This window comes from Ostrea edulis, chromosome 4 (genome assembly GCF_947568905.1).
Source record: "Ostrea edulis chromosome 4, xbOstEdul1.1, whole genome shotgun sequence".
In the NCBI taxonomy this organism is placed as follows: Eukaryota; Metazoa; Mollusca; class Bivalvia; order Ostreida; family Ostreidae; genus Ostrea; species Ostrea edulis.
Genome location: NC_079167.1, coordinates 44754899 through 44770232, shown reverse-complemented (window position 1 = coordinate 44770232; position 15334 = coordinate 44754899). Strand labels below are relative to the sequence as shown.

Here is a 15334-nt window from a genome sequence, read left to right as displayed (position 1 = left end):
TGTGACTAATGACTTTTTCGGACAGCTTTGTGAATTTCAAGACCCCAAATCATTCCAGAATCCTAGACTACTGTTACATCCAAACAAAAATCACTCCTATATATAAATCTTGAACAACATTGAGGCTATGAAGTTCATGTACACATGAAGTGAGCGAGTCTCTGGACAACGGAGAACTGTTTAAAATGTGTAAATCCTTATTTCATTTTGAAGGCTAAATTAGACGTGCGAGAATTACAACTTACTCTTATCGTCACTCTGTTCCTAACAAAGAAAGAACCCCATTCTTTCACTTTTAGACACCGATCAGACATTTCTCGTTGACTAAAGTCTGAAAACATTGTTACACACATGAAACATTGCATTATGAGAGTGAATTATGTGTAGTCCTGCCAAACCTGGACTGTATACAAATCAAGTACTGAAATAAAAGTCCACGGATGATACTTTTAATTTTTGTTTTCTTATCGGACAATAAACCGAATGAAAACAATCAAGCCATTGGATGTATAAGAAATGTTTCAATTCAGCTAGCTTTACTCAAACGAATGAGGACTAAATGATGCAGGTACTGTACTATATGTTGTCATAATTCACCGGTCTCCATCTTATTTCTTACCCTACAGCTTTAGGAAGGGAGAGGTAATAAATCAGATAAAAAAATGTCATGTTGTTTGTAAAAGCGTGGGTTAGTTTCCTCCCTCCCCCCCCCCCCCCCTCTTTTAACTGAATGACATGCAGGACAAGTAAATCAAAGTATGAAAACGTTAAAACAGCTTGAATCAGTATTCACTTAAATGACGTAGAAACGCATTTCTCTCACACGTGTAAGAACGGCATCTTTTCTAAAAATGTTGGTAGCCCTAAAAAGGGCTTTTGTTTTGTGAGTAAACACTCTGTGCAGGAATATTGCAAAGACTGCTTATTTCTTGGCGGCGGCCTTCTTGGGGGTCTTGGATTTTTTGGCGGCGGGCTTCTTGGGGCTCTTGGCCTTCTTGGGGGCCTTGGCTGCGGGCTTCTTGGCTGCCGCCTTCTTCTTGGGAGTCTTGGCCTTCTTGGGTGCGGCTGGTTTCTTTGGCGTCTTCTTCACTTTTTTCTCTACGGCCGCCTTCTTGGGCTTGGCAGCAGCAGCAGCCTTCTTAGGTTTGGCAGCCTTTGGTTTGGCTACTTTCTTGGCTTTAGGCTTCTGCTCAGCCTTGGGCTTATCTCCAAGCTTGAAGGAGCCGCTGGCACCTTTACCCTTGGCTTGCTTCAACGCACCCTTTTTGACTCCATTCTTAAGGGCCATTTTGAGGTGAGCATTGATGGAGTTGACGTCATTGCCCACTTTATAATTGGCCATCAGGTGCTTAAGAATGGCTTGTCTAGAAGATCCACCACGCTCTTTCAGTGACCCGAGGGCAGCCTTGATCATGTCGATGTATTTTGGGTGCGCTGCGGGCACTTTGGGCTTGGAAACCTTCTTTTTCGCGGGAGCTGCGGTGTCTGCCATGTTTTCGAACGATGCGAGAACGGTAAATAATAGTCGATCGGAACGCACAATCTGTTTTGTTTACATCAAGCGCGGACCTCCTTGAAAACATCCAATCTGTTCGAGTCGATCGGTATGTGTATTGTGTTGTTTAGATGTGCTTTGATGTTAGTCTTTGCATTCGAGTTGCGCTTCAACAATGGAATATCCGCCGGATATGTTATCGGAACCCCCTGGTCTACATTTCCCCCTGTCATTCTATTTACTTACATATTGGGCTTTGCCAAACTACAGCAGTCAAAATCCAGAAATATAGACACCTCAACCGGCGATTTGCAAGTCCATTCATTCATTAAAATTGGGTAATTTTTTTCCAGTGGCCGATAACAAATATCATTGTTGCTTGATTTCCTTTCGAAGCTTGAAAGAAGGCACACTCGTTTTCCTTTTGCTGTAGAAAACATCATGTCGGTCAGAATTTTTGAAAAACATCCGGGGGTCGTACACATCGGGTATCAAAAGCGAGCGGTAGACATTAACGATTGCGTAGAACGGTTTGGAATGGGCTTACACAATATTAAGAACACAAGCACACGCCTAAAAAAAAAAAGAAAATCCTGGTCTATTTACTTTACTATAGAAATATATACAACACAACATAAGATATTTGCTTTGATTTATGATTTAAAAGAAAAACGTTAATCCTTGTTTACACATACTTTTTATAAATAATGCCTGTATTCAATAAAAATTACACAGATGAAATGTACAAATTATGACCAATCTTGATGTTTTGATTTTAAATGAAGTGTAATTAAACTGGTTGTTTGTTTGTTTACTTTGCTTTTGTTTCTTTTTTATGTTTGTTGTTGTTGTGGGTTTCTTTTCAATTTTTTTTTTTTTTTTTTTTTTGGTTTGTTTGTTTTATTTTCTTCCAATTATTATGTAAGTGCTATGCTACGAGGTTATCGTAAGAGTGATTAGATACTTTCCACAGTAGATACATAATATATATATACAGTGTGCGAAACTAACTTTAAAGTCCTATAAACTTTCGGTCCATAGTCATTTTATTTCCTATAGACCACAACAAATTCCTATAGACCAAAATTTAACATGCATTATTCATTGTTATTAAAAAATAAATAATTGACACAAATTCGGTTTGGCAATTTGTTCATAGTATAATTATATTCTTTTTCAATTGCATGCACGGCAAGCTTTTCAATTAGAATTTCGTTTTCTTTTTCATTTTGTTCCAGCTCAGTTTCACTATCTGATTCTTCATCCAAGTCACGTACTTCTACTACGTTTCGTTTTCTCATGATTTTCTGCGACTTTGGCCTTGCTGGAACTTGTACTGACCGCTTTCCGTTTGACTCAAGTGCGTGCATCTTTCACGTATTTTTAAAACCATCAAAAAGGACATTGCGAATTTGCACGAAAATGGCGTGCATTGAAGTAAATATCAAATTGAATAATCTGATTCGAATGATTTGTAATTACATTGGGGAACATTTTATTACAGCTAAGGGGTAAACAGAAACATTGGCGTACTACATATAAACTGGCCCCGCTTCTCATATATATGTTAAATAAGCAACAGAGAACCAGTTATTTACTCAGAATTCCTATAGACAAGTTGGTCTATAGCTATTTTGATTGTTATAGACCGACTCGATTTTCTATAGACATTGCCTATCGGTCCATGGTTAATTTCGCACACTGTATATATATGATATATAGAGCCACTTTTACGCTACTTTGTGAGTAGGGATCAATTCACTTATATTGAGCTGTACACAATACGCACATACCATCAAAAATGTAAAAGAAATGATAAATTTAGGTGCTATATTATCAATTGAAGTTTCAGAAGGTGACACATGATCCAAACTCGGGAAAGGTTTCAGGACATGCTTACGATTTGCCTATACTTTTCTGTTAAATAGTAATAGCTCTGTTTGTTTAAAAGGTTTCGATAAAACAAAGAGGTTTCAAATTAAAACAATCTTAAAAATCAGGTTTATCCTATAAGCAGGCGATAAAACGTACGTATGGGGTGATAAAAAAAAAAAAATTAGTTTAAACTTTATTTCATTTGAATAAATCAATATATGTATATACACAATACGTTATATGCACACAGGATTCGGAATCAAGTTGTATAGGCACTTATATTAATCCGTTTGAACTTTGAATGGTAAGTGTGCATTTGCCCGTTGCACATGACAAAAAATGACAACGAGGAAGTAAAGAAAAATGAAAGAAAAAAATCCAACAAGTAAATAGATCATTATTGGAAGAGATGTTATGACCTAAGTTCATCAGAAATGGATATACAATAACTTCCAAACAAGAAATTCCACCACTCTACACATGCATAAAAGCGGAAGTCGACGAGATTAAGCTACATATCTTTTGGATGATGCACATGTATATAATGAAACTATTTTTAATATAGGAATTTTTTTTTAGTAAAGTCTCCATGTACAAGGATATTTACAGTTATTGGTCTTAATGGATCAATAAATTTATTCAAGTAAAAAGTGTGTTGTTGTTTCGATTTTTCCACAGGCACAATATGGATTATCTATCACATGTATGCGTTTCGCGAATAGGTGGGATTTAAGAGTACTAATTACAGTCGTGTGTGTAGTATCTGTCCGTTGCGTTTGGACGGTGCCAATACAATGATTTCTAATGTTCTTAAAGTTCGATCATTTGCCAGGATCAATAGTTCTTTTTGCAATAGTATGTAGGCTCGTTTTCGTCTACGAATGAGTGTTATTTAATGAGAGGGAATCTGATTTTCTAACGAAAGAAAGAAGTCGAGTAAGACCATTTCATGTATACCCGTTTGACTTGTTGGACAAAGTAATCGGGATGCAGTCACACCCAGTGTGAAATTTCTAGACTCAGTCGAACGTGTTCATGTGAAATTAATCACCGAAATTGAAAATCGTTTTTCAAGAATTAAAAAGTTGTCGGTTTATACGGAGGGCGTTTTCCTGCATACGTCAAGGTTTAAAATAAATACGATATATATATTTGAGCATACCATTTGCGGAGGAAAAGGGTTCGAAAACCCATGGATCGAATGTATTCAGAAAATTTTCAACAAATGTTTAGTATTTATATGAACCAAAAATAAATTCCTCATGCTTATAAGTAAAGTCGTCATTTTGCGATAAACTACAGTATTTTTTTAAAAACACTTTTCTTTTCTTTTTTATATGACTGCTTCATGTATAAAGATATAAGAAAGAAATATTACCCTTTGAACATCTACAATTCAGATGATGATATATCAAAGGAAAACCATTGTAAAGTACTATGCAACCCTGTCAATGTCGTTCATGTCAGAAGATTGTGTGAATTTTTACATGAATGTTTTGAATTGCGCACCCAAAGTAAAGTGCTATAACTACATTTAATTTATGTTGATATGCAATACTACATTGCATATACATGCAGTGTAATATCACAGGTACATGTCAAATATATACTTGTATTTACATATACATGTAAATGAACTGTTAGTATTTAGTTTGTTGTCATTATATATCTCATATTGTGTAACATGATTGGTGAATCCATAAATAAATTGAGTATATTTCGGAGATAAAACAATTCGGCCAAGATAGTGATATTTTGTTTGCGGATATATTTACAATCCATGTACCAGGATCGCGATCGTCTATGTCGTCTCCAAAGATTTTGTTCTCTTTCCATTTTTTTTTTTTATTGCCCCATCACATCATGATCACCCTATCTAATGTCAGATAGCTCCATGTCTACCTCTATTTCTCACATTCATACTGGTACAAAATCATTTCCTTTGTGGCTTTTCGTCTATGTAAATTAAAAGCAAGAATGACCACGTGAAGATTATACGATCACTCGCCCTGTATTTCAAAAGTTTTGGCACCCTTGTTTTACTCTTCCATTGACAAACTACAGAGCTGGTTGAGAAAAACAAAAAGAATGCAAATAAAAACTCATTTCATTTTGGTATTTCCATGATTTCTCAATGAAGTCCAAAGGAGTGAGGACAATTTATATAGCGCTTTTTTATGTCTTCTCTCTTGTAAATCTTACTTATCGATTACAACCCAAACAAATACATAGCAACCCATGCCGTGCATTCATTTATTTTGCGCCTTGAAATGTATGAATTACTGCAAATATTGTCATCCCCATTTCTCAGTGAGCATTGAATGTAAGATTAGACTGTCATTCTTGACATTTCGATGCTTATAGAGGTGTCTTTTCAAAAAAGGTTGGTGGCCGTGAAAACGGCCGTTTGTTATAGGTCCTGCAAGCAGACTTTGTACTTTTTACTTGCTGGCGGGTTTCTGGGTCTTCTTGGGGAGGAGCACGGCCTGGATGTTGGGCAGGACACCACCCTGGGCGATGGTCACGCCGGACAGAAGTTTGTTCAACTCCTCGTCGTTGCGGATGGCCAGCTGCAGGTGACGGGGAATGATTCTGGTCTTCTTGTTGTCACGGGCGGCGTTGCCTGCCAATTCCAAGACTTCGGCGGCCAAGTACTCCAGAACGGCGGCCAGGTACACGGGGGCGCCGGCTCCCACTCTCTCGGCGTAGTTCCCCTTCCTCAGCAGACGGTGGATACGACCCACGGGAAACTGAAGTCCCGCACGGGAGGATCGGCTCTTTGCCTTTCCCTTCACTTTGCCTCCTTTACCACGTCCTGACATCTTGATTCAATACGGTGCGCTGACGAAATCAAAGCAACGAATAACCCTCGCACGCAATACATCAACCCTTTTAAACACGCAGTCGGATTCAACTGCCAGCCAATCGTGGCCATCATGTTTCTCGTACCTTGGCGCAACACCGAACGAATTAATGTTTACAAGGAGGTCCGTAATACGCTTATCCGCCGTTATCCGACCGTGTAATATAAATAGCAGCGCGGCCATTTGTTCCACACATAGTTTACTAGTAAACATGCCACCTAAAGCCGGATCGAAAGGAGCTAAGAAAGCCGCCACTAAGGCGAAGGCCCAGAGAACTGGGGACAAGAAGAAGCGCAGGAAGAGGAGGGAATCCTATGCCATCTACATTTACAAAGTCCTGAAGCAGGTCCACCCAGACACTGGCGTTTCCAGCAAAGCTATGAGCATCATGAACTCGTTTGTCAATGACATTTTCGAGAGAATCGCCGCTGAAGCTTCCCGCCTGGCCCACTACAACAAACGCTCAACCATCACCAGCAGAGAAATCCAGACCGCTGTCCGACTTCTCTTGCCCGGTGAATTGGCCAAGCACGCCGTCTCTGAGGGTACCAAGGCTGTCACCAAGTACACCAGCAGCAAGTAAACTGAGCAAGGACTTGAACCTCAAACTCAAACGGCCCTTTTCAGGGCCACACAAATTTTTCGAAAAGATGCCTTTTATAACAATGCATTGAGAAACGTTTATTGGTTGACATTGCATATCTACAAAATATGCATACACAAGTGTACTATGTGTGTTACACACTGTACTATATTGAAATAGAATTCAAGACGAGCCATTCAGAATACACAATCAAACAAACAAATGTATATCTCATTGTGTTCATTTTCAACTGCATACATTTCATCACTTATTATGATAGCTTTGTTTGTAACTTTAACCAGTCATTGATAAAATTGAAACTAAGATGGAAGATGTTATCAAAATAAACATTTTGGCTCTGTTGAATATATAGCATTATAGAGAAATATTGATATTAACAAAAAAGTTTCTAAGTCTTATTATTTTCTGTCATTGAAATAGTAAATCAGTTTTGCAGCACCCAACACCCAAATGACAGCTAATAAATGAGCATAAACATGTAATTAAAAGTATATAATTGTTGATACAAGTAAAGACAATACACAGTAAAGAGTAATACACTCATTGGAGGCATTTTAAGTTTCGCATGTAGGCATTGATCAGTACTCAGTTGATGCATGTGTGTTTTCCCTAGTGCAATATATAATATGCCTGATACATCAACAAGAGGCAACACACAATGCTATTTAAAGGATAGAAAACAGAAACATGTAGAATAAACAGATACACACAATATTATTATATGAAATGTTGAATCGCATGTGTAAGATTATATTTTAAAAATGCACATGTCCCCCCCAACAGGCCCTTAATAGGTGAATTGATAATGATAAGTCTCTTTATGAATCCAATCTTGGAAAAAAAAAGTTTGTACAACATCTTTCATGCGACTGCATATTGTGTATTGGTTTATATTGTGTAGGTGTGCCACGCATCAATATCTCACGGTTTGCAAGTACTTTCCAGTTACAATGTACAGAATTAGTAAATGCATATGTTACGAAAGTCAACTGTCACCAAATGGTAAACTAGATACCCATGTAATGATGTTAATTAAGATGAAAACATATATTACATTTACTTTGCCTTCCACAGAGGAATCTGCCAAATAGAAAGTCTTGAGTTTGCTATTTCAGCATTCCTAGCAATAAACGAGTTTGTATAAAAGAAGAAGAAAAAAGAAAAACATGTTTGTAGGACATTTGTGACGACAAGAAGCAATAACAATATAATCAATTTAATTTAACATGTGCCTACATGGTATGCATTTTAAAATATCTATAGTACTAATTAGTACTTTGTATACAGTCACGTGGGATATTTTGTAATACGGGGGTTATCACAATTATCAGCTGCTTTTTTAAGTCTTCGTTTTGTCTCCTTCATATGTGTAAAGTGTCCAAATCATTTATGTTATTGTGTGATAAATAAACAATCCATCTAGATAAATGTGTGCGAGATATATATTACAATGCTCACAATGTAAATTTATTGGGAGTATAGGATTTGCATGGTCAGCCTTTCTGCTCAATAATGATCTTGGGTATCAATTGGTTGTTTGTGAACATAAACCTACAAAGTTGTGGTGTAGTCCGACTATTTACTTGATATGAAAAGAAATCCAAGTATCAAATTGAAATCTCTTAACTGCAAATGAAACATGTTAACCACAAACTGCATACCTTTTCGTAACAAGTTGTATGCCAATTTGTTAACTAAAAGTACAATACAGGGTAACCGTTTCTCTTGATAACGTTTCATAGAGGCGTCTTTTCAAAGAATTTGGTGGCCGTTATAACGGCCGTTTTGTTTTTGCGCTGGGATGCACAAACGGTGATAAGAGTATCTAACCACCGAATCCGTAAAGAGTGCGTCCCTGTCTCTTGAGGGCGTAGACAACATCCATGGCTGTGACTGTCTTTCTCTTGGCGTGCTCGGTGTAGGTGACAGCATCACGAATCACGTTCTCAAGGAAAACTTTCAATACACCACGGGTCTCCTCGTAAATGAGTCCAGAGATACGTTTGACTCCACCTCTACGTGCAAGACGACGGATGGCGGGCTTGGTAATACCCTGGATGTTATCTCTAAGGACTTTCCTGTGACGCTTGGCGCCCCCCTTTCCAAGACCTTTTCCTCCTTTGCCTCTTCCTGACATGATTGCTGATCAATAGACAAGTGCTGAATGACCTGACAAATTGAGAAATTGCTGGTTTATATAGCCCTAATTGACGACCCGTTAGAGCGCATTATACCTTGAAACTTCGGCTAGTCGATTGTCGTGTCCGAAGAAGCGCTGTTAACTACATCGTGATTGGTTCTCGCTAAACGCGCCTACCTGTGTTTGTTTACATTTCTTTTGCACAGTATACAAGTATTTATTTATTTTGATAGGAATATAATATTTAATCTGCGCACACATTTGAGATTTCCTAGCTTAGTTTCTGTTCTGTTTTTTTTAAATCATCGTTTTGTTTTCCTTTTAATTAACACACAATAATAGCATTTTTTTTATTAGGGTAATTAATATGAAAACATGGCTCACAACTGTGAAAGTCTACTATACTATATCCAAAAAACAACAACAAAAAAGGGAGAGAAAAGGTAAATAATAAAGATAATCCATTATTAATCAAGCTAAGCAAATTTCTACTCAACATGTTGAAAATAAGAAATATATCTGTGCAAGTTGAAAAAGAAATTCAAGCCCTTTGTTAGATTGTATGTATGGTCTCCTGATATAAAATGTTATGACATATGTTAATTCATCAATTAAGGGCCCTCAAGGGGGTGGGGGTGTACAGATTAACTAGTAATTAATTACAACAATATAAATAAATAACAATCATGGCGATATATTATTACTGTCAGAGTTCACATTTCTGCACTGCACACATTTAACACGGTGTTACACGTGTAATACTGATTTCAGACAAGATTTGAATTAACATAATGAAATATACGATGTTCTGTCATTATATACGCAAGAATGTAATACGAAGTGAAGATTTCATTGACCTCTCAAAATAATCATGACCCCCCTAACGTCTACATATTTCTACATCTGGGTTTTTATTTATATATTTTGTTGTTGTTGTTATAGAATTTCTCCGTGCGCTATTGATGCTAGCTATTATTTGAACCCCTTAATTTCTCTTATTAATGCATGCTTTACATGCCCTCAAAAGCCCAGAGTTGGTTGAATGAAATACCGTAGTATCTGACCCTTCTAGAATTAGGTAGGTTGTTTTAGTGTGTACTACAGACTACCGATTTCTCTATGTATGCGTTCTTAGTACGTTCTATACAGCTATTCTCTAGGTTTGTCTAGTTTGTTGTGTACTTTCCTGCTGACAAGGATTTTCAATGTGCATTTGTTGTCATGTGTACAATTGATGCTCTGCAATGTATACTACTGTTTTGACAGTATAGCTGTACGTGTTCACATTCGCAGCATTTAGTTTCATTACTGAAGTTGCGTTAAAACTTTTCTTATTTTACAGAAATTTACCAGACTTGGGTCAAGTAGTTTGTGGATGTAGGGTTATGCATGTCATTCAGTCATACTTTATTCACGACAAGTTTCTTGATCAAGAGCAATATGAAGGCATCTTTTCGAAAGAATTAGGTGGCCGTGAAAACGGCCGTTTGTTTGAGTGTCACACGAGTGAAATTAAGCTCGCTCGCCACGGATACGTCTGGCAAGCTGGATATCCTTGGGCATGATGGTCACCCTCTTGGCGTGGATAGCGCACAAGTTGGTATCCTCAAAAAGTCCTACAAGGTAGGCCTCGCTAGCTTCCTGAAGGGCCATAACGGCAGAGCTCTGGAAACGCAGATCGGTCTTGAAGTCCTGTGCAATTTCACGGACCAGACGCTGGAATGGGAGTTTCCTGATGAGAAGCTCAGTGCTTTTCTGGTACCGTCTGATCTCACGAAGAGCGACAGTTCCTGGCCTGTATCTGTGGGGCTTCTTGACGCCACCGGTGGCTGGGGCGCTCTTACGGGCGGCCTTAGTAGCCAACTGTTTTCGTGGGGCTTTGCCTCCAGTAGATTTTCTTGCGGTCTGCTTTGTACGTGCCATCTTCTCCAATTATTCGGATAGAATAAAGTGCCCGATCGGAAACACTAGAGTTTATAAGCAAATCGAAATCGGCGCTCTCATATCTTACGACACTTGTCATTGGTTAAGCGGTTCAGAAAGACACTCTGCGATTAGCCGCTGGTATGCAGCGTTGATTGGTCTTGACTTGGGACATTTCAATCCACATTTTGCTCAGAATTCATAAACTTGTAAAAATTAAAACCAAAAAAACAATGAAGGGGATGGGGTGTTACAAGGGATTTCAGGGTACAATTGTAAACATTATTTGTGGATACAAAAGTATGGACAGACAAGTAAATGTTAAAAACATTTAAAAGGAGATACATTTATTTATTTATTCACCAGTTAAGGACCCTCAGTGAGCATACACAATTTTATCATATTCATTGTAAACACATGATACCATATACTTATAGATACACACACCGTACATATACATGTATACATAAACACATATATACACATACATGATTGTATACACACGTACATGTAGATATGTAAAGGATTTCTATATTAACATTGATCTGAAATATTGGCTCATAACAACATAGAATGAAAATGCACAGCACAACAAGGATGCAATGTGGGAAGTAAAAGTGAAACAGTATAAAATGCTGTCCTGAATGCAGAGCTAGGTACCAAGGGACAGTGCTTGTGCCCAGTCGATCAGACTGGCAGTCTTCTACCATAAGTATTTTAAAATATGTACATGTACTAAGAACTTTGGGAATCTGGGATATTTCAATAGCACATAAATATACATAATTCCATATTAATACTAAATTTTGTATATTTATCATATGCAATTGAAATATCCCAGATTCCCAAAGTTCTTAGTACATGTATGCGTACGTATGTACATACATACATTCATTCGTACATAGAATTTTGTTTTAAAGTCTTCCTTTCTCACCTGTTTGTATATTTTGCACCGATACATATAAATATAGTTTAAACCAATGATTATCAAATTTGTAACCTGAACATTTAACAAAGAGGTTGCAAAATAGTTATTTGACAAAAGCAGACCTCAAATATATTTGGATAGAGATGATATATGACATTGCATTCTTACTAGAATAATCATAATTCTTGGAATTCAAGAAACACCCAATAAAAAAAAGTCGTTAAATTTTTGTTTCTTTTCACTTAATAATAGTTGTGACTAACATCATTGGTATATGATTTGATGTTATTAGACAGTACTAGTTAGTTGTGACTAATGACTTTTTCGGACAGCTTTGTGAATTTCAAGACCCCAAATCATTCCAGAATCCTAGACTACTGTTACATCCAAACAAAAATCACTCCTATATATAAATCTTGAACAACATTGAGGCTATGAAGTTCATGTACACATGAAGTGAGCGAGTCTCTGGACAACGGAGAACTGTTTAAAATGTGTAAATCCTTATTTCATTTTGAAGGCTAAATTAGACGTGCGAGAATTACAACTTACTCTTATCGTCACTCTGTTCCTAACAAAGAAAGAACCCCATTCTTTCACTTTTAGACACCGATCAGACATTTCTCGTTGACTAAAGTCTGAAAACATTGTTACACACATGAAACATTGCATTATGAGAGTGAATTATGTGTAGTCCTGCCAAACCTGGACTGTATACAAATCAAGTACTGAAATAAAAGTCCACGGATGATACTTTTAATTTTTGTTTTCTTATCGGACAATAAACCGAATGAAAACAATCAAGCCATTGGATGTATAAGAAATGTTTCAATTCAGCTAGCTTTACTCAAACGAATGAGGACTAAATGATGCAGGTACTGTACTATATGTTGTCATAATTCACCGGTCTCCATCTTATTTCTTACCCTACAGCTTTAGGAAGGGAGAGGTAATAAATCAGATAAAAAAATGTCATGTTGTTTGTAAAAGCGTGGGTTAGTTTCCTCCCTCCCCCCCCCCCCCCCTCTTTTAACTGAATGACATGCAGGACAAGTAAATCAAAGTATGAAAACGTTAAAACAGCTTGAATCAGTATTCACTTAAATGACGTAGAAACGCATTTCTCTCACACGTGTAAGAACGGCATCTTTTCTAAAAATGTTGGTAGCCCTAAAAAGGGCTTTTGTTTTGTGAGTAAACACTCTGTGCAGGAATATTGCAAAGACTGCTTATTTCTTGGCGGCGGCCTTCTTGGGGGTCTTGGATTTTTTGGCGGCGGGCTTCTTGGGGCTCTTGGCCTTCTTGGGGGCCTTGGCTGCGGGCTTCTTGGCTGCCGCCTTCTTCTTGGGAGTCTTGGCCTTCTTGGGTGCGGCTGGTTTCTTTGGCGTCTTCTTCACTTTTTTCTCTACGGCCGCCTTCTTGGGCTTGGCAGCAGCAGCAGCCTTCTTAGGTTTGGCAGCCTTTGGTTTGGCTACTTTCTTGGCTTTAGGCTTCTGCTCAGCCTTGGGCTTATCTCCAAGCTTGAAGGAGCCGCTGGCACCTTTACCCTTGGCTTGCTTCAACGCACCCTTTTTGACTCCATTCTTAAGGGCCATTTTGAGGTGAGCATTGATGGAGTTGACGTCATTGCCCACTTTATAATTGGCCATCAGGTGCTTAAGAATGGCTTGTCTAGAAGATCCACCACGCTCTTTCAGTGACCCGAGGGCAGCCTTGATCATGTCGATGTATTTTGGGTGCGCTGCGGGCACTTTGGGCTTGGAAACCTTCTTTTTCGCGGGAGCTGCGGTGTCTGCCATGTTTTCGAACGATGCGAGAACGGTAAATAATAGTCGATCGGAACGCACAATCTGTTTTGTTTACATCAAGCGCGGACCTCCTTGAAAACATCCAATCTGTTCGAGTCGATCGGTATGTGTATTGTGTTGTTTAGATGTGCTTTGATGTTAGTCTTTGCATTCGAGTTGCGCTTCAACAATGGAATATCCGCCGGATATGTTATCGGAACCCCCTGGTCTACATTTCCCCCTGTCATTCTATTTACTTACATATTGGGCTTTGCCAAACTACAGCAGTCAAAATCCAGAAATATAGACACCTCAACCGGCGATTTGCAAGTCCATTCATTCATTAAAATTGGGTAATTTTTTTCCAGTGGCCGATAACAAATATCATTGTTGCTTGATTTCCTTTCGAAGCTTGAAAGAAGGCACACTCGTTTTCCTTTTGCTGTAGAAAACATCATGTCGGTCAGAATTTTTGAAAAACATCCGGGGGTCGTACACATCGGGTATCAAAAGCGAGCGGTAGACATTAACGATTGCGTAGAACGGTTTGGAATGGGCTTACACAATATTAAGAACACAAGCACACGCCTAAAAAAAAAAAGAAAATCCTGGTCTATTTACTTTACTATAGAAATATATACAACACAACATAAGATATTTGCTTTGATTTATGATTTAAAAGAAAAACGTTAATCCTTGTTTACACATACTTTTTATAAATAATGCCTGTATTCAATAAAAATTACACAGATGAAATGTACAAATTATGACCAATCTTGATGTTTTGATTTTAAATGAAGTGTAATTAAACTGGTTGTTTGTTTGTTTACTTTGCTTTTGTTTCTTTTTTATGTTTGTTGTTGTTGTGGGTTTCTTTTCAATTTTTTTTTTTTTTTTTTTTTTGGTTTGTTTGTTTTATTTTCTTCCAATTATTATGTAAGTGCTATGCTACGAGGTTATCGTAAGAGTGATTAGATACTTTCCACAGTAGATACATAATATATATATACAGTGTGCGAAACTAACTTTAAAGTCCTATAAACTTTCGGTCCATAGTCATTTTATTTCCTATAGACCACAACAAATTCCTATAGACCAAAATTTAACATGCATTATTCATTGTTATTAAAAAATAAATAATTGACACAAATTCGGTTTGGCAATTTGTTCATAGTATAATTATATTCTTTTTCAATTGCATGCACGGCAAGCTTTTCAATTAGAATTTCGTTTTCTTTTTCATTTTGTTCCAGCTCAGTTTCACTATCTGATTCTTCATCCAAGTCACGTACTTCTACTACGTTTCGTTTTCTCATGATTTTCTGCGACTTTGGCCTTGCTGGAACTTGTACTGACCGCTTTCCGTTTGACTCAAGTGCGTGCATCTTTCACGTATTTTTAAAACCATCAAAAAGGACATTGCGAATTTGCACGAAAATGGCGTGCATTGAAGTAAATATCAAATTGAATAATCTGATTCGAATGATTTGTAATTACATTGGGGAACATTTTATTACAGCTAAGGGGTAAACAGAAACATTGGCGTACTACATATAAACTGGCCCCGCTTCTCATATATATGTTAAATAAGCAACAGAGAACCAGTTATTTACTCAGAATTCCTATAGACAAGTTGGTCTATAGCTATTTTGATTGTTATAGACCGACTCGATTTTCTATAGACATTGCCTATCGGTCCATGGTTAATTTCGCACACT

At 37.6% G+C, this 15334-nt stretch overlaps 2 protein-coding genes and 1 pseudogene across 2 annotated transcripts; 1 reads left to right on the top strand and 2 right to left on the bottom strand.

Moving 5' to 3' along the window:
- Positions 1 to 2667: 2667 nt before the first annotated feature.
- LOC130054156 (histone H2A-beta, sperm-like) lies at positions 2668 to 6192 on the bottom strand (annotated as a pseudogene).
- Positions 6193 to 6302: 110 nt separating this feature from the next.
- Positions 6303 to 8266, top strand: LOC125671042 (histone H2B-like). Its single transcript, XM_048906535.2, has one exon. It carries the CDS (start codon positions 6344 to 6346, stop codon positions 6815 to 6817), a length of 474 nt encoding a protein of 157 aa, XP_048762492.1. The 5' UTR covers positions 6303 to 6343; the 3' UTR covers positions 6818 to 8266.
- A 363-nt stretch (positions 8267 to 8629) lies between these two features.
- Positions 8630 to 9360, bottom strand: LOC130054161 (histone H4). The gene has a single exon (XM_056162764.1). The coding sequence runs from the start codon at positions 8973 to 8975 to the stop codon at positions 8664 to 8666; it is 312 nt and encodes a 103-aa protein (XP_056018739.1). The 5' UTR covers positions 8976 to 9360; the 3' UTR covers positions 8630 to 8663.
- Positions 9361 to 15334: the final 5974 nt, after the last annotated feature.

What these genes read in the sequence shown, in the direction of transcription:
- LOC130054161 (XM_056162764.1), bottom strand. Translation starts at nt 8,975, where the DNA reads ATGTCAGGAAGAGGCAAAGGAGGAAAAGGTCTTGGAAAGGGGGGCGCC.
- LOC125671042 (XM_048906535.2), top strand. Translation starts at nt 6,344, where the DNA reads ATGTTTACAAGGAGGTCCGTAATACGCTTATCCGCCGTTATCCGACCG.